The sequence below is a fragment of the Diabrotica virgifera genome, chromosome 4 (genome assembly GCF_917563875.1).
Source record: "Diabrotica virgifera virgifera chromosome 4, PGI_DIABVI_V3a".
Classification (NCBI taxonomy): Eukaryota; Metazoa; Arthropoda; class Insecta; order Coleoptera; family Chrysomelidae; genus Diabrotica; species Diabrotica virgifera.
Window position 1 is genome coordinate 93,277,330 of NC_065446.1, and position 24,531 is coordinate 93,301,860.

The 24,531-nt window shown below is 34.6% G+C and overlaps 1 protein-coding gene across 1 annotated transcript in view; it reads left to right on the top strand.

Annotated features, from left to right (window-relative positions):
* Positions 1-24,531, top strand: part of LOC126883072 (ornithine decarboxylase antizyme 1) — a 60,343-nt gene that overhangs the window by 32,200 nt on the left and 3,612 nt on the right. Inside the window, 2 exon segments of the mRNA XM_050648290.1 lie at positions 6,696-6,789; positions 6,791-6,997. Coding sequence (XP_050504247.1) covers positions 6,696-6,789; positions 6,791-6,997 — 301 coding nt within the window.

Genomic DNA, 24,531 nt, shown 5'->3' on the forward strand with positions numbered 1-24,531 from the left:
TCGTTTCCAACCCCGTTTATCCTGCGCCGCTCTCATTCAGTTTTTATTTAGCTTTCTTAAGTCGTCAATCCATCTTGTAGGCGGTCGACCGACGCTTCTCTTGTCTTCTCTTGGCCTTCATTCCAATAACCTCTTTGTCCATCGCCCATATGTCATTCTGGCTATATGTCCTGCCCATCTCCACTTCAACCTGACTATCCTTTCGATGACGTCAGTCACCTTTGTTCTTCTCCTGATTTCTTCGTTTTTGATCTTGTCTCGCAGTTATTCCTGACATTGACCGCTCCATTCTTCTCTGCGTGACTCTTAGTTTGGTAGTCGAGGCTTAAGTTAAGGTAAGTGTTTCTGATCCGTACGTCAAGACTGGGAGGACGCACTGGCCAAATACCTTTATCTTTAGGTATGTTTCTCACTTTTAAAAGTTTCTCTCAGTTTTCCAAATACTGCCCATCCAAGACCCAAGACAAAAATAAATGTAGATACATAAGACCAAATATTTACCGTGTCGGTGTAGTATCTTAAGTTTTTTCCTGGTTTTTTCCTCGTGATTTGCTATGGGATCACTAACACGAGAATTTTACTGTCATCATTGAGGAATATTCTTAATGCACGAGGTTTTTTCCTGGTGATTTACTATGGAATCTCTAACACGAGAATTTTACCGTTGCATGTGGTTGTTTTTTAAAGACAGATCACATGCTATGATTTTTTTGTGACGGATATTCTTGAGTTGGGGTTGATTTCATGTAATCGAATGAACTATCTTTAAATAAAGTCGTCCCAGGAACGCAACGTATTGGCAATATCAATAAAGTCATCTACTTTAAAATGTTACTATATGTCTGAATTCTTAATATGAATGAATCAGATAAAATTAAATTTTAGAAGAATTTTTTTACCAAGCAACAAAAACAAAATTTGTTTAATTTAATATTTTTTTTATTGTGATAACGTCAAATAAATTTAGTTTTAAACTTAAATTGTAGCTTATTCCCACCTAAAATAGTAAATAAAAAACAGTTATATAAAAAATAAAAGGTAGACATTAAGATATTACAACATGACGGGTGGCGGCGCAGTCATGCCCAAGGATTAGCGACCCTCTGAGTTTGTTCGGCGCATTCAGGCCCCCAGCTTAACGTAGCTCAGGTAAAATCGGCGTATTGCTCCCCTGCCCAGATATATTTAGAAGGCAACAAATGCAGAACTAAATACACAAATAAAAAACCTAAAGTAGATGAGATTAAAGTAGACACATCAATGTCATCTGCGCTGAAATATAAGAACACGTGGATCGTCTGGAATCTAAAGACAGTTCAATTAAGTAAACTATCTATCTAGAGATAGATACTTTATTGCTGTATTGTTTGATGTTGCCTGAAAAAGGCAACATTATAATTAATCTGAAAAGAATGGGGGAAACAGAAAAATTACTGTAAACGTCTATACTCGGAATATTAAACCTAAGGACAAAATTGAAGAAATCGCAGGATGGGAGAAATAACCAAATATACTCAGAAGCGAAGTAGTATAGCTGCCAGAAAAAACTGAAACTAGAAAAATCAGGCGGTGAAGATCAAATAACAGCTAAAACAATAAAAGGCATGGGGGAAACGGAATCAACGCTGTGCTTCGAAGTATTCTATTCTATGCGCATCTCCCTGACACAGTCCTGTGTTAGTTTTGAATAGTTCAGGGGTCGTATTTTCGAATTCAATAGAATATTTTCGCATACGTGTTAACTCGAATGAAAAATTTCGTATACGAACGTGAATGTGTATTTTTGAACGTCCTTCGAAATGTTATACGTATACGAGCAGAACTTGCACCGACAACACTGCAAATTCGAATAACATTGAACTTATTTGTCATCTGAAGAGTCACAATGTTGCCATATTTGTTTCGTCTATTTCTTGTATAACAATACTGTCTTAACTGGAGTATAATGTATAAGAATAAGATTGTATAAGAACGTTTAATGTATAAATATAACGACTTATAGTCTGAACAAATTATAAAAAAGGGCTATTTTTGGGAGAAAAGTTGTTTAGAAGTTATTTTAAGTGTAATCGAATATTAATATTGCATAGGTATTGTTATGATCTGCTTCTTATTAATTTTATATTAATTATTATTTATTTGATTAATTATTTAATTGTCGCAAATCATACATAAAAAATGAATAAAATTGAAAACACAATAGTATATTAGTAATATCAATTTGCAAAGTCCGCAGAAAGTGTGCCATTTTGTTTAATATTATTTTTATATCCAGTATTTACACTGATACTTTACTATTTACTTTTCAAAACTTTACTTCAAAGCGATTTTTTAAATGCACCTTTATGTAATGTGATAGTATGAAAAAATTGAGGATATGGCAACGGTGTCATATGTCAAGTTTGGAGCTAAGATCCAATGCTAAAATGCGTACATAAAGTTAGGTTAGGTTATATTTTCAAGGCATAATCGTACAACATGTCCTTTCTTTCTATTAAAGAATTATTTAAACCAGCCATTGAAAATAAATTTCAATGTAAAAATATTGTAGACAAAAACACAATTAACACTATCAGCTAAAACTATCATGACAGCTGAAATGACCTTGAAATGAAACAATAATTCGTATACGAGCATCACGATTCGAATGGTTCATACCCATTCGAGTCGCCGTATACGAAAAAATTCGTACACGAAGTATTCGAAAATACAAGACACTTGATTTCAAGCGAAATTCTTCTAATTTCGTATGCGAAATATGCTCAAATGAATTCGAAAATAGGACCCCTGATGGTTTCCCTCATGTTCGCACTGTAAATTCAACTATTGTCATTGTTATTCATTGTTAGTCATTGTCTTCTTCTTTTTCATGTGCCATCTCCTCTAAGAAAGTTGGCAACCATCACGGAAATTCGCACTTTCGATACCGCTGCTCTAAAGAGATCAGCAGAAGTGCAATTAAACCAGGGGTGGGCAAAAGCCGGCCCGCGGGCCGGATGCGGCCCTTTTGCTTACTTTACCCGGCCCGTTGAGAAATCCCGCAAGCAATTTTTTAAGAGCATAGGCGCAATGCTTTTTAAAAGCATTCATTTTTTTCGAATCCTGAGATAAGTATTTTTGAAAAATTTAAACGCTGAATGAAATATTACATTATTGCCGAGGGCCGAAAGTCCCTGAAAACATCTATGTATATTTTAATAAGTCACAGGGGTGAAAAAAAGAGGAAATTTTATGTGTTTTTTAATTTCAAATATTTCATTCAAAAGAAACTGTTTGATTATTCTAAGGGATTTTCGGCCCTCGGCAATAATGTAATCTTTCATTCTGTGTTTAAATTTTTCAAAAATATTTTTTAGTTTTCTCAGGATTTGAAAAAAGGAATGCATTGGTCCGAAATTTTGCGCCTACGCTCTTCATCTCTTTTATGCGATTTTGTTGAAATAAACAGTATTAGTATTCGTAGTGTTCAATGAAATGAATCTCTATCTTCTGCTTTTCTTAAAAGCATCTATGTTGAACCCGGTGCAGGCACGAATATTTTTCGGCCAGGGTGTTTGTCGTCTACCAGGACCGTTTTCTTTTGATTTTACCCTTCATAATCAGCTGCTGCAACAACTTACAACAACGTACTTATCATTTCTAAGTATGTGTCCTTTCTCCTTGCTGTCTTTCTCCTTTTAATGATTTCTCACCATTTCGTTCGTAATATGATCGGTCCATGGTATTTTCAAAATTTTCCTAAAAAGACACATCTCAAAAGCTTCCAGCTTTCTCATTAAGTCAGCAGTAACAATCCAATAAACGAGAATAGAGTGGACATACCCTTTTTATTATTATCCCGGTTTTTTATAGGGTTCTCTGGCTTCCGGTTCCCAGTTTCCAGCTTCGTTCGTCCGTCGTTGCGTTCGCCAGGGTGAAGGTTTCTTTTTGACATTACCTTTTGAATGCCACAGAGCTAGGATTGTTTCGGCCATCGGCCCTCCTCTCTTCTTTCCCTTGGCGTCAATTTTAAAATTTGTTTTGGCAGCTTGTCGTCGTCCATTCTTTCTGCATGACCATACCAGATCAGTTGTCTCCTTTGAATGTCGTCAATGATGCTTGACTTGACATAACGTTTTACCATTCGATATCAGATTTGCAGATTGAATCTTTGGTTACTCAGAAATTTCCTTATCTTCATTAAGGCTGTTCTTGAATTTCTAAATTTCATTTTTTATCTGGATCCTTGCTATGGCTTAATATAATGGACCACGTTAAAAATTTCGTAATTTTACTGGGAACAAATGGTTCGCATGTACACCCACACCCAACTATGACAATTTATTTTCAGTATTATATATTATTAACAGTCAAATGTCTTTGTCCAAATTCTTTAAAATGATTCTTACAGTATTGTTGTCAAAAAAATTTCTTGGGCAGAGAAAAACATCCACCAAAAACATTAGCGTGTGCGCAGCGTACATACTGGGTATGGTATAGGTCTCCGGCCCGGGAGACATTTTGAAAATTCCATTTTGGCCCGCGCTTAAAAGTATTTGCCCACCCCTGAATTAAACCAAGCTCTCAAATTGTTTAACCAGGAGATGCGTCTTCTTCCGCGACTCCTTTTACCCTGTATTCTTCCTTGTATTATTAATTGTTATAACGCTTGCCCCTCATAACATGTCCCAGATATTGCAGTTTTCTGACTTTAATTGTATTTAAAATCTCTTTATCTTTTCCCATTCTTCTCAACACCTCGATATTCGTGACTCTACCCACCCAACTTATTCTTTTTATTTATTTTTTTATTTATTTATATATATTTACGAGCAAAGCTCATTACAATAAAACATTACAGAAGATATGAAGAACTAACAAAATATTACAAATATACGTGAAATACAATAAGATACAATAAACACTACGACAATAAAGCAAGTCAAAAAGTAAAAATAACAGGTAAAGATATATAATCTCAAGTTTAAAATATTCAAGAACATAACACTAGAGGGTGCAACCCTTTAGCGTTTTTAAAAATCGCGAACTATCCGCAAAGAAATCCACACAATTGGAGCAAGCATTTGCCTGTCTAGAAACCCTCGAGATGAAAGAATTTGCAGTGAAGTTCTTATTATTCTTAATATTCTTCTGTAGGCCCATAACTCGAAGGCTTCTAATCTGTCCGAAACATCCTTCTTTAATGTCCAAGCCTCCAACCCATAGAATAATACGGAGAACACGTAGCATCTCAGAAGTCGTATCTTTAAAGAAATTGTAATGTCCCTGCTACAGAGTACTTTTTTCAGTTTGTTAAAAGCATTTCTTGCCTGTCCTATTCTTGCTTTAATCTCTTCTGTGTACTCATTAGTTTCATTAATTATTGTACCCAAATATTTATATTTTTCAACCTCTTTAAGTTGTTCTCCATGTATTGTTATGCTTTCTTGGCGCTGTTGAGCTTTTGCGATTACCATAAATTGTGTCTTTTTTGTGTTTAGGGACAGTCCGTTTTCTTGGCTGACTTCTACCACTCTGTCAACCATTTGTTGTAAATCCTCAAGACATTCGGCTAATAAAATAGTGTCGTCGGCAAACCGTATATTATTGATTGGTCGGTCATTTACTTTTATTCCCGTGGTTAGGTCTTCAGGTGCTTCCTGGATTATTTCGTCTGAATACAAATTGAACAAAGTAGGAGACAGGGCATAGCCCTGTCTGACGCCCCTCTCAATCTGTATTTCATTTGAAAAGGCGTTGTTCTCTTTTACCACAGCGATCTGATTATAATAGATAGCACTAATGATCCTGATGTACCTCATATCCAAGTTTTTCTTTTCAAGTAATTCGATAAGGCGGTTATGTCTGACCTTATCGAAGGCTTTGTTGTAATCCAAGAAACACATATATACTGGCTGATTAACATCCATGCACCTTTGCACAAGTACCTTTACAGCGAACAGGGCTTCCCTCGTTCCCATTGCATTTCTAAATCCAAATTGCGTGTCGCTTATGTCCTGCTCAAGTTTGTTATGTATTCTCCGGTGTATAATTTTTAAAAATATTTTAAGTGTATGACTCATTAAACTTATTATCCGGTGGTCTTGGTATTCTTTTGCATTTGGTTTTTTTGGCAGTGTTATGAACGTTGACAGCAGCCAATATCTGGGAATGATTCCTGTACTGTATATTGTATTAAATAAGTCGACCAATATTCCAATTTGCTGTTCTTCTATTGACCGTATTATGTCTACAGGTATTTGCTCAGGACCTGTTGCCTTGTTGTTCTTTGTTCGCTTTATCGCCTCTAATACCTAATCTTCTGTTATGTCTGGGCCGTTGTCGAACTTTTTCTGCTCTAGTACTATCTCAGTCCGTTCGTCTTTAAATAGCTCTTGAATATATTCCTGCCATCTTTTAAGCCTTTCACCGACGTCTATAACCATTTTGCCGTTTTTATCCAGCAGTATGTTTGATTTTTTCTTAATATTAGTGCCTGTTATTTCTCTAATTTTCTTATGAAGGTTTAAGTTTTCATGTTTCTCTACCAACTGTTCAATCCCTGCGCATCTGTCACTATACCATCTTTCCTTTGCCTCTCTGATCTTTCTCCTGCAAGTCTAGAAAAATGTTAAATTCAGACCTTTTCTGATATTCATTTCTCGTCATTTTTGGATAATGTTGGGTACTACAAATTTTTTTTATTTTTGTTTCAGGAATTCGTTGTTAAGTAGTAAACGTTCCGCCAGTAGCGCGTCCGAGGCCGATTGCTACAACATGTCTCTGGGAGCCGGGCCTCTGTGGTGGTCCTGATGCCCCTGGGGAAACCAGGGGCAATTCGCCGCCCCCGCTGCGGCTGACTTTCCGCACCGCCCGCCATCCCTGGGAGGCAGTACTTAAGGGACGCACGCTCTACGTCGCCCTTCCCCCGCAAGTACTTCCCGAGGGATCTCGCGAGGCGTTCGTCGCGCTGCTCGAGGCCGCCGAGGAGCAACTTAAATGCGAGCATGTCGTTGTGGTAAGTTCAAAAGTTTTTTTTTAAAGAATATACTATACTCTGACAAGAAATTTAGGGGGAGTTTGGTTTAAAAATTTTGACATTTTCGATTTTTTTATTATTTGAAAAGAAGGTGCATAACTTCAAAAATATTCTCTGAAATTTTCAGATTGATCGAAGCAAAATTAGCGGAGATAATTACTGCATGTTAAATAATCCTAACTTGACTCGCTGTGCAGCGGCTTAGCGCCAGCGCGTTTGAGCGTAGTGAGAAACGTTCAACAGCTGTTCCCCTTCTCTGATTTATGTAGATTACTCCGCGATTCAAAAACATATTCCGGTGTGCATCACTTTTAAAAGTGAGTTTCCAGATCCCTTTCAGGGTTAGATTAATTTTGGATCTTTGTTTTTTTTTCGAGTTTCTATTTTTGTGTTTTATCATCTCATTAGCGTCCAAATTTATCCCATAAAGAATCCAGGTTTTCAGAGGCAATTATTATCCCGTTGTGAGTCCAAATTTTTTCCCGTTAGAGGTCCAAGTTTATTCCATCGTAATCTCAGTTCCTCATCATTTCAAGGTGGTATTTATCTTTATATGAAGGTCACTCGTAATCGTAGTATAGAGCCCCCTTTTGTGTCCCATTTCGAACAGAGGCATCCTTTTATTCGTCTGGTGCATGGTGATGTATCGGTATCGGTCCGAAATGGCCAAAACCCGTTTTTGTTACCCCTGTCCCCCACTTTCAAAAATTTAAAAACAAATAGCGTTGATTTATGAGCTTTCATATTCCGCAAATTAAAAATTTTGAGCTCGTTACACTGAGCAGGAATTTAATATTTTAGTGGGATATAAAAACTACCCACTATGTACTTAAAAATAGGGATATTGAATCGATTTTTGGGCCAGAATTACGAGCTATTTATGAGCTCTTGAAATGATATAGTTTCGATTTTTGAGCTCATCCCCTTCACCCCCAAACAACCCTTTAATTGATTTAACTAAATAGAAACGTACTGAGAAAAATTAAAATATATCGTATCGCGGATATAATTCCTATAGCTTATATATTCTAATAATAAACTCTTAAATCACGCGCATTTCGATTTATTGAGCTACAACCCCTTCGCAAGAAAACCGCTCCATCTTCCCGGCTTAAGAGAGAGTTGTACTTAAAATGCATTAAATTAATTATTTGGCAACTATGTACATATCGTTTAATAATTTATGAGCTCCAAAATGCGCGCATTTAGATCATTAAATTGCAATTTCTTTTATATAGTGCAGTCACTGTAGGTAAAAATCAACTATTACCTTCAATTTTGGTGAACCTTCATCGATTTTCACGAACATTGATGAGTGATTAGAGGATACCTCAAGAAACAAACGAGATATGGTGTCACCTTGCGCCTTTACCCTGAGGGTGAATACCGCCCCTTCTCTGGAGTGAAAATTATTTTATTAAAAATAACTCCACAAATTGATAGAAGGACAACTTATAAGCAAAATTTGTTATATAAAGTTATTAAAATAAATCAATACTTTTTGAGTTAGTAAAGATCAAAGATTTTATTTATTCGTGAAAATAATAAATGTTTTAAAGCGGTTTTTCATAAATCACTTAAAAATTGTAAGTTTTTACATAAAATATATCATTACCAAAAATGAAGCTTTAAAAAACCTTTTATTATTAATTCAAACTGAGTTATAGTTAATTAAATGTATTTTTTTTTCGGCGGGTACTTAAATCTAATTATTCAAGCCTAATTAACAGGAAAACGATGCATTTTATAAAATATGCTTAATATAGTTAATATACATTTGTCAAAGTACTCAGAAATACCTATTAAATGAGGACCGAAAGAAGTTGATATCATCAAAATTAAGCAAGTGAACATGAAAATAATAGGCTTCTTTCGAATTTTTTAGTAAAAAGTGAAAAGTAAAACGAACATTTCCACAAAAATTAAAATCTTTAGTAATCCCTATAAGACTTACTTTACTCTAGCATAAGTAATGACCTTAAACATTTTGAGCGATTTAGAATATATATTTTATAAAAATATATATTTTATATGATTTAAAAAAATCAAATTTTTCAAATTCTCGTAAATTATTTGCTTTTGATAATAATTCAAACAATACTCGATACACGTAAAAAATGATAGATAACGAAATTTGAGTTTTTTTATTAGCAAATATTTTACTTGTCTTTTGATTTCTGTATGAATCAAAATATCCAAGATAGAAACGTTTAATGTAACTGGAGCCCTTTAACCTATTGTCCTAAAAAAATAAAGTATTTGACAGATTAAGGGCCGGTACTTTATGTCCCGGTTAAACCTCGGTTAGCTAACCGGGGTTTAATCGGGACAGAAAAGTACCTCATAGGGCCTCTTGCGTTGTAATAAAAGCAATTATAATTATTATTATAATTATTTATTAATATAATAATAAGTATAATTGCGTTTATGTCTATGTTATGCATATATTTCTGTCCCGATTAAACCCCGGTTAACTAACCGGCTGTTAACGGAGACATAAAGTACCGGGCCTAAATGTAATACAGTTTTATAGCTCTTGAAATTACCTTTTAAATAGTTGGATGTGCCTGATATCATAAAAATGAACAAAGTTATTAAAAAAAATATATAATTTTTTTGGAAAAATTTTGTAGTATAAATTTTAATGCTCTCAACTTCTGGAGCTCATTTGATAGGTATTTTCTAAGAACGTTGACAAGTATTTAGTAAGTGTTATAAAATGCATCATTTTTCCGTTATTTAAGCTTGGATCCTTAGATTTGAATACTCACAGAAAAAAAAATATACATTCAATTACCTATAACTTACTTTAAATTAACATTAAATGATATTTCAAGTAAGGAGTTTATTATATTTTTTATTAGCTTCAATTTTAGGGATGAAAACTTTTTTGTAACAACTTACATTTTTGAGTTATTTATGAAAAATGCTTTAAAGCATGCATTCCTTTTTTTTCCCAAAAATAAAATATTTGATCTTTAATATCTCAAAAAGTATTGATTTGTTTTAATAACATTATATAACAAATTTTGCTTAGAATTTGTCCCTCTATCGATTTGTGGGGTAATTTTTAATAAAGTAATTTTCTCCCCCGAGAAGGGGTGACATCTACCCCAGGCTAAAACCGCAAGTTGGTACCATGTTACTTTTGTTTCTTGAGGTGTCCTCTATCCACTCGCCAATTTTCGTGAAAATGAATGGAGGTTCACCGAAATCGAAGGTCATAGCTGATTTTTACCTTCAGTGACTGCACTATAGAAAGAAAATTGCAATTCAATAATTGAATTGCGTATATTTTGCGAGCTCATAAATTATTAAACGCTATGTAGTCGCCAAATAATTAATTTAATTCATTTTAAGTAAGTACAACTCTTTCTTAAGCCAGAAAGATGGGGTGGTTTTCTTGCGAAGGGGTTGTAGCTCAATAATCGAAATGCGTGCGAATTATATAGCTCAATAATTCGTATAAGCTATACGAATTAAACTACTATTAACTTTTTTGTAAAAACTTACAGTTTTGCAGTGATTTACGAAAAACCGCTTTAAAACATTCATTATTTTCATGAATAAATAAAATTTTTGATCTTTAATAACTCAAAAAGTATTGACTTATTTTAACAACTTTATATAACAAATTTTGCTTATAATTTGTCCTTCATCTATCGATTTGTTGAGTTATTTTTAATAAAATAATTTTCACCCCCGAGAAGGGGCGGTATGCACCCTCAGGGTAAAGGCGCAAGATGGCACCATGTCTCCTTTGTTTCTTGAGGTATCCTCTAACCACCCATCAATTTTCGTGAAAATCGATGAAGGTTCACCGAAATTGAAGGTAATAGTTGATTTTTACCTTCAGTGACTGCACTATATAAAAGAAATTGCAATTTAATGATCTAAATGCGCGTATTTTGGAGCTCATAAATTATTAAATGATATGTATTCGACAAATAATTAATTTAATGCATTTTAAGTACAACTCTCTCTTAAGCCAGGTTTTCTTGCGAAGGGGTTGTAGCTCAATAATCGAAATGCGCGTGATTTAAGAGTTTATTCTTAGAATATATAAGGTATAGGAATTATATCCGCGATACGATTTTAATTTTTTTCAGCACGTTTCTCTTAAGGTAGATCCATTTGGGGGTGAAGGGGATGAGCTCAAAAATCGAAACTATATAATTTCAAGAGCTCATAAATAGCTCGTAATTCTGGCGTAAAAATCGATTCAATATCCCTATTTTTAAGTAGTGGGGGGACTGGCTCAGCCCCCCACTAAAATATTAAATTCCTGCTCAGTGTAACGAGCTCAAAATTTTTAATTTGCGGAATGTGAAAGCTCATAAATCAGCGCTATTTGTTTTTTAATTTTTGCAAGAGGGCGGGGGGGGGGGGGGGCAGCTCAACACGGGTGTTTTTGTTTATTATGAAAACAAAATAAGTAAGTAAATAGTACCTACATACAATTTTGAATAAATCACAATATTTATCTTGTTCGTTTTATTTAGAAATCCAGAAACTTCCAAAATATCACATTGTGTAAATACTTGAATTTCTATCAATATTAGATAGTCTTTTAAGATTAAAAATTATTATCTACGCATTTATAATGTTAAATTTATATCTCGTTTACTAAATACGCGAAATGATTTTAATTTTATAACATCAATCATAATTTTAAATTGATTATATACAATATACAGGATTGCATGCTTTTATAAAAGCCTCATTTATTTGAATAAGGCTACATGCTACATGAACAAACACGAACTGGGTTATTGATTTAAATTTTGTTTTTTTATGTAAAATAATGGAAGTCCGCATGCCTGATACTTATGTAGTTTGTCTTATATATTATTATAATATTAAAATAATTACGTTATAAAATAATCCCCACACGATGCTAAAATAGTTTAAATCTTTTGTTTTAGATATTTTTAAGCTTTACCTTCAGCTTTTTAACCCTTAAGTACTAATACTTAAATCAATGACGTTAACACTAACTAACCGCCTGACAGACAGGTTTAACATTTTAGTGGTAATTTTTGTTTTTGTTAATATTTTAATGCAAAAAAATATCTCGATGACTTACTGAAAGTATTGATTATCTAAAAAACACAGTAATTAATCTAGTTTATCTGTATTTATTAAAATAAAAAACATTATAACAAGAATGGAAGGACTGTTTGTGTACCTTTTTACTCTTGAAAAAAAGTGTGATAAAAATGAAACAAATTAAAGAATCTTATTAAAAATTTATAATCGAGTTAAACAAAGAGTAAGAAAAAAGAAAATAAAAAGGTTTTTAAAAAATATTAAAACAAAAAAAAACTGACAGGTACTATAATTAGTACAGTGTAGCAATGGTAGTCAGTGGCAACATTTTCATCACAAATTGATTCCACTTCGCTTATGTCGTCTTCTATCATCTTCTACCTCATCAAACCATTTCAAAAGAGTTTCGTCAGGGTCTTTATTCCCTTATTTGATGTTTTTTGACGAACTGGGGCACATTATTGTGTAATGACGAACTGGACACAAACACTAACACCCCGTCTATTATACGGAAATCACACTTTGAGCCTAAATATCTTTCGAATAACAACCTGCCGCATATTGCCGAATTCAATACATACTATTAAAGAACAACCCAACTTGAAAAGTCATAAACGGGTGATCTTCAAAATTTTTTAATATCCCACTGTCGACAAGCGATGCCGTCTGAGAGACGGCAGTACTTAAGGGTTAAGTAAGTTAGTACTTAAGGGTTAAGAATATTAATTGAGGCTCTCAGCGCAAAAGTGGCCTAAGCCACAATTTGGGCATTTTAGATTAATATATCAATAAAAGCAGCAACATTAAATCTTCGGATTAACAGGGGTCTACACAACCTACCTCTATATTTGTCTAAATGGCGCTACAGAATTTGTAGTGTCATCCCAGGAACATAATGGAAATACGAATGCAAAGATTGCATTTATCTCAAAACTTAGTTTTTAGGCTTAGGCCACTGTTGCTCTGATAGCCTCAATTTATCCGTCTACAAAGACATATTCAAGATGTACACATCATATTTCTAGTTTAATTGTAAAGGAAACAATCTTTAGTCAGGAATAGTGTCTAATATTATTTATTTGCAACTGATTATATCATAAAAATACCGGAAGTGACAGCTGATAATTTTTTTAATTTATCAGTGTCACTAGGTCAGTCACATTCAATAGACTAAAATTTGATATCAAAACAATAATAAAAGAGCCACACAAACACACAACAATAATGCAGTCAAAGACCCTCAGCAAAAATAACACCATGATTGTAGTGATATACTAATCACCTGCTATTAATAAAAATGTAATAAAAGCTGTCCAGCGTGGCGTTTATTTCTGCTTGATTATTTTATAATTAGCAAATGACGATGTTCATTAGGTTCTGTAAATTAGTCCAGAGAAATAAGATTTCTGTCGGGACACTTGGCAAGCCAGGTTGCAAATAGGTTTTTTGGGTACTATATACCTACCTAATACGTTATAAATACAAAAATGCCCGTCACAGTTCGGACGGCGGAGTTCCGTTCGGATAAAAATGGCAGTTTTTTCGTTTAAATCGCTACAAGTAAAAATAGGGTAACTAAATATCTTATTTAGAGGATTCATCTCTTAGTAGATGAGCGAAGGTTTAAAATGGTAGTTTTTGAATTTCGGTGCGATCATTTGTTGCTTCGGAAATTGCAAAATAAAACTAATATTTTGAAAATCAAGAATTTGCTATACCTTTTGCGAAAATGAACTAAGACTTTGATATTGTATGAAAAGTAGAGCCAAACAGTTCATATAATAGACAAAAAATTTTAAGACGATTCATCAATTAGTTTAAATTTTATTCAATTTTTTTCCCACATAGTTTTTTTTGCGATGATATTGCTCTGAAAATAATAATGATACAGTAATTCTGTGGAAACCACATAAAAGAAGAATACTTATATTTTCAACGTATTTAAAAATTCAATAAAAAGTAATTTTTACCATTCCGAAAACATTTTACTAGTGTGATCTTTGCTTTATAAATAATAATTTGAATACCTTTGTTAATAATGACTGTAGACTAAATCTACTTTGGGATTTAAAAAGCTGGTATTTTTACACGAATTTTCAAAAAAAATTGCCTAAGCTAATTACAGCCAAAGTTAGTCACTTTTTTTTATTTAGTTCTCAGGTACTTCCTTATTATAAAATTTTCCTGTAACAGTGTTAGTTACCATACTCCTCTGAAACGGCTGTACCTATTTTTATGAAATTTTACACGTATATCCTGTAGGACTGAGAATAGATTGTAATCTATTTTTCATACCTATAAATTATGAGAGGGGTTGCACCCCTAGCATTTTTTTGGACAAAATTTTCTACCTTAATTTTTATATGATGTGGTATTAAAAAATACATACCACCCTTAATTTTCACTCTTCTATCACCAACCCCTAGTTTTTAATAGCCATCTATATATTTACATCTATGCAATTCTCCTGTCACAGTGTTAGTTGCCATACTCCTCCGAGACGACTTGACCGATTTTTATGAAAATTTATATATATGTATGTATATTTGGTAGGTCTGAGAATCGGTCGTAGCCTATTTTTCATATCCCCGAATGATAATGGGGCTTCCCCCTTAACATTTTGTAATTTTAGGTGGGGATGTGTGTATATAACGTACTCCACAAGACTACAAGTACATACAAATTAAAAAAATAATGATCAAAATCCATCAACAAGCTCCCGAGATATTAATCGCAGCATATGTTTGAAGAATCACTTTAATTTTTTGAGTGTACGGATTTAAATAATAATTACTCTCCACCGATCCCGAGCCGATTTCGTTAGGACGACATTTTTAAAGCTTTATGAACCGCTCTGTTGAAGTTCAAAGTTTGCTCAAACTTTAAACTATATACTTTGAACTTCAAAATGGCGCTAGTTAGGTTGCTTAATTGTTATGAACAATTATATCATTCTTTATTTCAATAAGCATGGTTGTGAAGATGAGCGTTTTCAATAAATTTTCGTTTGTTCTAACATTTAGTTGTTAGGGGTCGTACAGCCTACTTACAGTAAGTACTATTAGTTTCTCGTTTCCCGTCGTATTTATTGAACTGTTTAGAAAAAGAATACAAGATGAACGTCAGAAATAAATAGTACAATGAACTGTTGGACTAGATAATAGTATAAATTAAATTAACACATTGACAACAACAATTTAACAAGATGAAATATTCCATTCAACGATCAACTTATCTTATTCCTCGAACACTCTCGTGACTTTCTACAACGCTGCACAAAATTTTGTTTGTGTTTTTATGACCTCTACTACCTTATCAAGGATACTTGAGACATAAACATCGAATATAAAATTTATATAATGAAAAATATACGTAAAATAGCAGTTATCTTATAATAACTACAAATATACCTAAAATAACTAAAAGTGTTTAGCAGTATTCGACAAATAGATTCCAGGTACCTATTTGAATGTTCTATGATAGCACTGCAGAGTAACCTGTATGCTATGGTATACTATTATAGCTTAAGAGAGTCTATGCCCTATGCAATAGCGGAGTAAAATTTGTGCCACTTTGTCTGGGCTTAAGATAATACACTTGTCTGCAACCAAATCCTCCTTCCAAATTCTATTATTCAGAAATATGAAGGGTCCATGTTTTCAGCGAGATAAAAAATACTTGTTAAAATATTCCTACTTGTAAAAGATTATAAAGCTTTTTGTAGAATTCTAAGCTCTAAACATTGTAAAACATTCAAAAATGCATAACGTTTTCAATGTAAAAAGACTGATATTAATTTTATTAAGAATAATAATAATATTTACTGGTAATTAATATTCACAAAAAATTATTAATTTTATTTATCATAATTGAGGAGGTAGGTGCAATAAGGGCTTATATGCATACATAATCCGTATCCCGAATAAAGTACGTGCCTCCTAGTGGCGGGATACGGGTAACAATACATTGGCTTATAGGGCAGTCCTTACAGTAGGGATCCTGGTCTATACAGAAAAATGCAGGCGGGTGTGGGGTAATACTGCACTTTGGTTGCATTGGTGGTGTATTGGCTAAACGGGCAGGGCAGGGTATGGTGCTGATAGAAAAGGCATTCAGGCATCAAATATCCAAAAATCTTTTCAGGCCATAATAATGAAAGACCTTCTCCAAACGCAATAAAAACTTATACTGAAATGATGGCATCTCCTGAGGTAAAATGTTCCGGAAGTAAAATGAGCCTTCGTTCGGATCTCCGGGTGAGGACTATCTCAGGGGGAACACCATTGCAGGTTAGAAAAATCAGGATAGGGTCTTGGAATCTTGGTAGTCTTACAGGTAAGAGTCTGTAGTTAGTGGATGCGCTCAAACGAAGAAGAGTTCAAATTGCTTGTATTCAAGAAACTAGGTGGAAAGGACAAAGGGGGAAAGAACTAGGTGATGGATATAAATTGTGGTATGTAGGGAGTAGTAATACTAGAAATGGAGTTGGTATAATTGCTGATAGTGAAATGAAAGATAACGTAGTAGAAGTTGTAAGAACGAGTGATAAAATGATGTCAGTGAAATTTGTAATTGATAAAGAGGTATTGAATGTTGTGTGTGTGTATGCTCCTCAAACAGGTCTGGGTGAGAATGAAAGAAGAGCTTTCTATGACCAATTAGGAGACGTACTGAGTGATATTCCAGCAGAGAAGAAAGTTATAATAGGAGGTGATTTCAATGCACATGTGGGCCAAGCCAAGACAGGATATGAAACAATACATGGGGGATTAGGCTTTGGAACTAGAAATGAAGCTGGAGATGATATGCTAGAATTAGCAACAGCATTGAATATGGCGATTGTTAACACATTCTTTAAAAAGAGAGAAACTCAACTTATTACCTACAAAAGTGGACAACATCAATCCCAAATAGACTGCTTCATGATAAGGAAAGAAGACATACGTGAATGCAAGGACTGCAAGGTAATAGTTAGTGAGACAGTAAGCCAACCAACGTCAATCCCAAATAGACTGCTTCATGATAAGGAAAGAAGACATACGTGAATGCAAGGACTGCAAGGTAATAGTTAGTGAGACAGTAAGCCAACAACATAAGCTGCTTGTTCTGGACATCGAAGTAAAAAGCGAAACTAAACAAAAATATCGGAGAGGACCACAAAAAATCAAGTGGTGGATGCTAAAAGATGAGAAGGAAAGTCTATTCAGGGAAAGAATAGTAGAAAAAACATGTTGGAACATGAAAAGAAGCCCTAACACAATTTGGAGAAAAATGGCCAATATTATTAGAGAGACGGCTATTGAAATACTTGGGAAAACGTCAGGAAAGAAGTTTGAGGATAAAGAGACTTGCTGGTGGTCAAATGAAGTACAAGGAAAAATAAAAGAGAAGAGAAAATTATATAAAAAGTGGCAAGAAACCAGATCGGACATAGATCTTCAAAACTATATGGTCGCCAAAAAGGAAGCGAAAGTAGCAGTAGCAAAAGCTAAAGCAGAAGCGTATTCAAACCTATACGATCAACTTGATACCAGGGAAGGCGAAGCAAAGATATATAAAATAGCCAAACAGAGAGCAAAGGCAAGAGATTTTAATCAGATTAGATGTATCCGAGATGAAAATAATAAAATACTAATTCACGAAAAGGATGTCAAAAAGAGATGGAGAAATTATTTTGACAGTTTATTAAATGAAGAATTTGACAGACAGCCTGTGGAGTTAACGGAGACAGTAACAGCAATGGTTACCAGAATAACAAACGAGGAAGTGGCTCAAGCGCTTCAAAAAATAAAGAAAGGAAAAGCAGTCGGACCAGATGATATTCCTGGGGAAGTATGGAGAGCATTGGGAGAGACAGGAATAAGTTGGCTAGCAGGTCTATTTAATAGAATTATGGAAGTTGGACAAATGCCAGACGAATGGAGAAGCAGTATATTAGTACCTGTCTACAAAAACAAGAGAGACATACAACAATGCACAAACTACAGGGCTATAAAACTACTAAGCCACACCATGAAAATATGAGAGAGAGTAATTGATAGACGGATACGTGAAGAAACCGATATATCCGATAATCAATTTGGCTTTATGCAGGGCAGATCAACAACAGATGCAATTTTCATTGTAAGGCAACTAATGGAAAAATACAGGAATAAAGAGACCAACGCTCATATGGTATTCATTGATCTTGAGAAAGCATATGATAGAGTTCCTCGAGAGATTCTGTGGTGGGCACTCAATAAGAAAGGAGTCCCTAAAGAAAAGATTGTGGGAGAGACTGATAAATTTCAGGTGAAAATAGGATTGCACCAATGCTCGGTGCTTAGTCCTTATTTATTCTCATTAGTTTTGGACCAGATAACAGCGAAACTGCAGGGTAATATTCCATGGTGCCTAATGTATGCTGATGATGTAATGTTAATGGGAAATAGTTAAAGAGACTTAGAACAAAAACTGGAACAGTGGAGACAAGCTCTGGAGGAAAAAGGTTTAAAACTTAGTAGGACAAAAACAGTATTTGGAATGTTCATTTAAAGATGGAGTTACTACAAATAAAATGGTATCTTTGGATGGCGAAATGATTGTGAAAAGCAATAGTTTTAAGTACCTAGCATCGGTATTACAGAGTAATGGAGAAATAGATGGAGATGCATGCAGTAGAATTAGGGCTGGATGGATGAAGTGGAAAGAAGCGAGTGGTGTGTTGTGTGACAGAAAAATTCCAATGAAGCTGAAGGGAAAATTCTATAAAACAGCCATAAGACCGGCTATGATGCACGGAACTGAATGTTGGGCAGTGAAAAAGAAAGAGGAACAACGAATGCATGTGGCGGAAATGAGAATGCTTAGATGGATGAGTGGAGTGACAAAGAAGGATAAAATTAGAAATGAGTATATTAGGGGAAGTCTAGGTGTGGCACCAATTGATGCCAAAATGAGAGAGCATAGGTTAAGATGGTTTGGTCATGTTCAACGTCGAGACGTTAATCACCCAATACGAAGAATAGCTGAAGTACAGATTCCTGGAAGGAGTAGGAGAGGAAGACTAAAGAAGACCTGGGGGGAGACGATAAGGCAGGACATGTTGGTAAAGGGATTAACATTGATATGACCCAAGATAGAATTGTGTGTTGAAATGCAATTAGGGAAGCCGGCTCCGCATAGGGATAAGGCAAAGAGAATGATGATGATGCATACATAATCCATGGTTTGAGAAATAGCCCTCTCAAGTTTTCTTCCTATTACACTTTCTTATTTACTCAGTAAACATAACTTAATACCCTACGATACATAAAATTATACTCCAGGGAAGCAAGAAATAGACCATGTTTGGGACACTGAAATATCCAGGTAATGACAACTTTTTTAGTTATAGTCGGAGAGATAGAAGCGGATTTTGCTCGTGATAAGTAATATGGACAAACTATACGGGATATGTTGAATTAGTTGTGTACACGACTTTACCCAACGGGCGGAAACCAGAGTGGGGGACTAGGGTGTTATAAGGGGTCAAAGTCGCGGTTTTTATTATTTTTTTTTTGTGACGCTCATGATCGAGATCGTGCACCAAAATTTGGGAATAAGTAGGTCATGACGCAACTAAGTAACATCTCCAGGGGCGGAACGCTGCGTGGCCGAACGCTGCGTGGCCGACAAAGGGGTGGGGTCAGGCAGGGCCGCCGTTACCATGTGTGCAAAGTGTGCATCGCACACGGGCGACCGATTATAGGGGCGGCCAAAAGCAGTCCACTGATGATAATTTTTTTTAAAAGAAAATAAATTCAAAAAACAAATAGTAATGATTCAGATATTTCTATAATCTCTAATATTCCAAACAATCTAAACAAAAATGCCAGAAAATAGTATGTATTATATGAACTGCCCTTTTGCAGTTGTAGTCATAAAGTAGTTCCGGGAATGCTTTTTAATTCAAAGTGGCTGGCGGTTTTCGGACTTTAAGGATATTTTTATCTACTTGGTCCATATGCGAATTTTTCAAATTCTGAACATTTATGATTTGTTAAGAGAGTACGACACCACAATAGGACACTTTCCGAGAATTTAGATAAGTACTTGTTAAGTTGCTCTCATTGAGTAATAGAAAAAGTCTTTTTTATTACCCGATGGTGTAAAAAATCTTTTTTATTACTCGATGGTTGCTCTGTATAATATTGTTCCTTTATGCTTATGTATGGTTATAGATGGGTTATAGTTCAGTCTAAGTTGAGAATTTGATGATTTTAGTCACGCTTTTAAATAGGCCTTGATCCCGCGTGCCAAAAAAAATTTGGTTAATAGCAAGCTGAAAATTTGTTAATAGCTTAACGGTGTCTAGTCGTGCAAACTTTGATGTACGGGAACACTGGAACAGGGGAAGTTTTAATTGTGGAACAGTTTAAAAATTTGGAACGTCAGGACAGAACATCCAATTGATTTGTTACCCTTTCATTAAACTCTCATGCAAAAATCAGACTGATATTACTAACCAACATGATCCCTGTCATTTGACATGTTCTTCGTGTTTCACTCATTAAAATGCCCAGTTGGTCATAGACACCAGTCTGATTTTTGCATGAGAGTTTAATGAAATGGTAACAAATCAATGGAAGTTATGTCCGACAAAATACATGGAACGTTTTTGTAGTCTGACGTTCCAAATTTTTAACCTGTTCCACAATTAAAACTTCCCCTGTTCCAGTGTTCCCATACATCAAAGTTTGTCCGACTAGACACCGTTAAGCTATTAACAAATTTTCAGCTTGCTATTAATCAACTTTTTTTTTGGTACGCGGGATCCAGGTCTAAAAGTAACGTCGGGATCAGAGCAATTATTTTTCATATACCCGTTACGGTTACGATGTATCTCCTGCACATTTCTTTAAATACGAGTACCTATGTTGAAACGACTAAAGTGTTAAAAGGGGGGCGGCCAATATTAAGTTGCACACGGGCGGCCAACACTTTAGCGGCGGCCCTGGGGTCAGGGGTGAATATAAAAATTATAAGGGGTTTTTGTGACGTTCGGGATCGAGATAGTGCACCAAAATTTGGGAATAAGTAGGCCATGACATAACTAAGTAAAATCTCCAGAGGCGGAAACGAGAGCGGCGGACGAGGGTAGTTATAAGGGGTCAAAGTCGCGGTTTTTATTTATTTATTTTTTTTTTTGACGCTGATGATCGAGATAGTGTACCAAAATTTGAGAATAGGCAAGTCATGATGTAGCCAAGCAAAATCTCCATGGGCGGAACGCTGCGTAGGGAACAAAGGGGTGTGGCCAGGGGTGAATATATAAATTATAAGGGGTTTTTGTGACGTTCGTGATCGAGATAGTGCAGCAAACTTTGGGAACAAGTAGAACATGACATAAGTAAGTGAAATCTCCAGGGGCGGAAACCAGAGCGAGGGACGAGGGTAGTTATAAGGGGTCAAAGTCGCGGTTTTTATTATTTCTTTTGTGACGCCCATGATCGAGATAATGATGCACCAAAATTTGGGAATAGGTAGGTCATGACGTAACTAAGCAAAATCTCTAGGGGCGGAACGCTGCTTGGGGGACAAATGGTTGGGGGCAGGGGTGAATATAAAATTTATAAGGTATTTTTTGTGACCTTAGCGATCGAGATAGTGCAGCAAAATTTGGGAACAAGTAGAACATGACATAATTAAGTAAAATCTCCAGGGGCGGAAACCAGATCGAGGGACGAGGGTAGTTATAAGGGGTCAAAGTCGCGGTTTTTTATTATTTCTTTTGTGACGCTCATGATCGAGATAATGATGCACCAAAATTTGGGAATAAGAAGATCATGACGTAACTGAGCAAAATCTCCAGCAAAATCTAATGGTATATTAAGTTTTATATATTTTAAAAGAGGATAAATTTCTCTATAATTTAATGAAAAGAATTATTTATTATCTACCTTTTTTTGAACCGTTGATATTGACCAAAATATAATTTTATTACATTAAAAAATGGCACGCCACTGTTTTTTATCAAAATAAAAATCAGTTTTGTAATCTCTTATTAGTTGCTAACAAAAAGAACCTCTTGACTTTTTTTCGTTAGACAAACGGTTTTGGATCGCGTTTTTTGCACTAAATTTTTAATAATTAAAAAACGGCTCCGAACTCGAGACAGGAAACAGGTACCTAGGTTTTCTTCCTATAGGTCTACAATAACTAAAAAAGTTTTCAGCTACTTGGATATTTCAGTGTCCTGAGAAAAAACTTATTTCCCTGGACTACTATGTCCTTCCAAGAATACAATTAAAAATATTATGTCTTATGAATATTAGTTTTTTTATTTAATGACTTATTTATTAAAAAGTATTATATCCCCTTCTTGGAAAGAATTGTTAACATAATATGGTTTAATTCTTTTTTAAAATTAGCCCTGTTGTATTGTGCTGTATATTTTTGCCAATTCTCCATGCCACCTTTTTTGTCTCTTCTTGAACTCCTTTCAACTCTTATGTATACATATATCGCTTCATATTCTAGTTTTTTATCCACTATTTCTTCCACATTTTCGGCATACAAGATATCTTTTTTAGCTCTTTCCTTGATAAGATTTCAAGTTCATCTGATATCCATTATTTTCTTACTTTTTCTTCCAATTTTTTCTTGGATATCTGATATCTCTGTCAAAACATCTGCCAAAACCTCCCAGCTAATTATGTTGCGTTATGTTGTAAGTTAAAGTTCCTCCATAAAAAGTATCTTGCTGTGGGCGTTTTTAAGTTTTTATGGGAAAGAGCAGTTACACAGTGGTTTATATGTTACCGGCCAAACCTGATTTCAGGACAAACTAGTTTGTCCTGAACGCGTTAGGATAAACTAGTTTGGCCTAGGCCAAACTAGTTTGTCCTAGGATAAACTAGTACGGAGTAGTATAAACATTATAATATACCTAAAAAGTAAAAATAAATAGATAAACTGAATAAAATATGTAAGTAGAAAATAATAATTTTTATTAAAACGGTAATGATTCGTCGTAGAAACTAATTGACAAACAACCATAGTATAAAAAATGTTTTTTTTATAAAAGAAATAATTAGACCTCAATTATAAAAATTAATATTTATTTTTCCATGGAGTGCTTTGGTGACGCTTAGAATTGCGGTGTATCATTGCCTTCTTGCACTTGTATCTGTTTGTGGAACAATTTTTGTTACAGCTACATTGGGCAAAACGTTGTCCTGATCCAACTGACTCTCGCGTAGCTGCAACCCTTAACGGTATATTAGAGCCTTAGTTTATATCTGCTACCTCTAAAAAAGTTTAATCAATCGACATTTGCCATTCAATTTTTTAGGTAGCAGATGTAAACCAAGGCTCTTAAATATCGTTAAGAGTTGCAGCAATGACAGATTCAGTTGGATCAGGACAAGGTTTTGTCAAATGCAGCTGCAACAAAAACTGTTCCACAAGCAGATCCAAGTGTGAGAAGGCAATGATACTTAGCAATAATTCCAAGTGTCACCAAAGCATTCAATGGAAAAAAAATAATATTTTTTATAATATGATTGTTTGTATTACCAATTGTCTATTAGTTTTAACGAAGAATCATTATCGTTTTAATAAAAATTATTATTTTCAAATTACGAGTATTTTATTCAATTTATTTATTTTGACTTATTAGGTATATTATAATTGTTATACTAGGCTGTACTAGTTTATCCTGCAGTGTCCGTATTAATATCAGGATAAACTAGTTCGGCCTAGGCTAAACTAGTTTATCCTATCGCTTTTAGGACAAACTAGTTTGGCCTAGGCAGTTTGTCCTGAAATCGGATTTAGCCGGTAACATAAACAACATGTGGTGACTGCTCAAAAACTTATATCGGTCAAACTGGTAGAACCTTTAACAAACGTATACCAGAACATAAACGGGGTTTTAATAATAGGAAAACATATTTTACGTACGCACTTCACCTTCTAGATCAGCGTTTCTCAAACTTATTTTTCCGTGGCCCGGTTATTTTTGTGTTTATCCTCCGTGACCCACTAATTTTTTTTGCATACCCTGGTGTGTGTGTACAAGAAAACATATTTAAATATTTATTGCAGTTATATTTTAATAAAGAATCATTAGCTCAAACAATGTGTGTTTTGTATTTTATTGGCACTGGTTTTTCACAACCAACTGGCCAGTTTAGCTCAAACAAAAATATAATAAAAAAAAAAATAAAATCAAATACTTTATTAATGAGAAATATCGTTTTTGGTTAAAAACTTCATTTTTGGAGGAAAAAATGATAATTTTATTCTCAGCTCTGCTCCGGTTCGACTTCCCAACGATTCCTATACTTATTTTTGAGGAAAGCCAGTGTTGAAAACCCTTCTTCTTCTACGGCACTACAGCCCAAATTGAGCCTTAGCCTGCTCTTCTCCACACACGGACTCCTAAACGGGCTTGTCCGTCGCTGTTTACTGTGTCTTCCCAGCGCTTTCTTGGCTTTCCA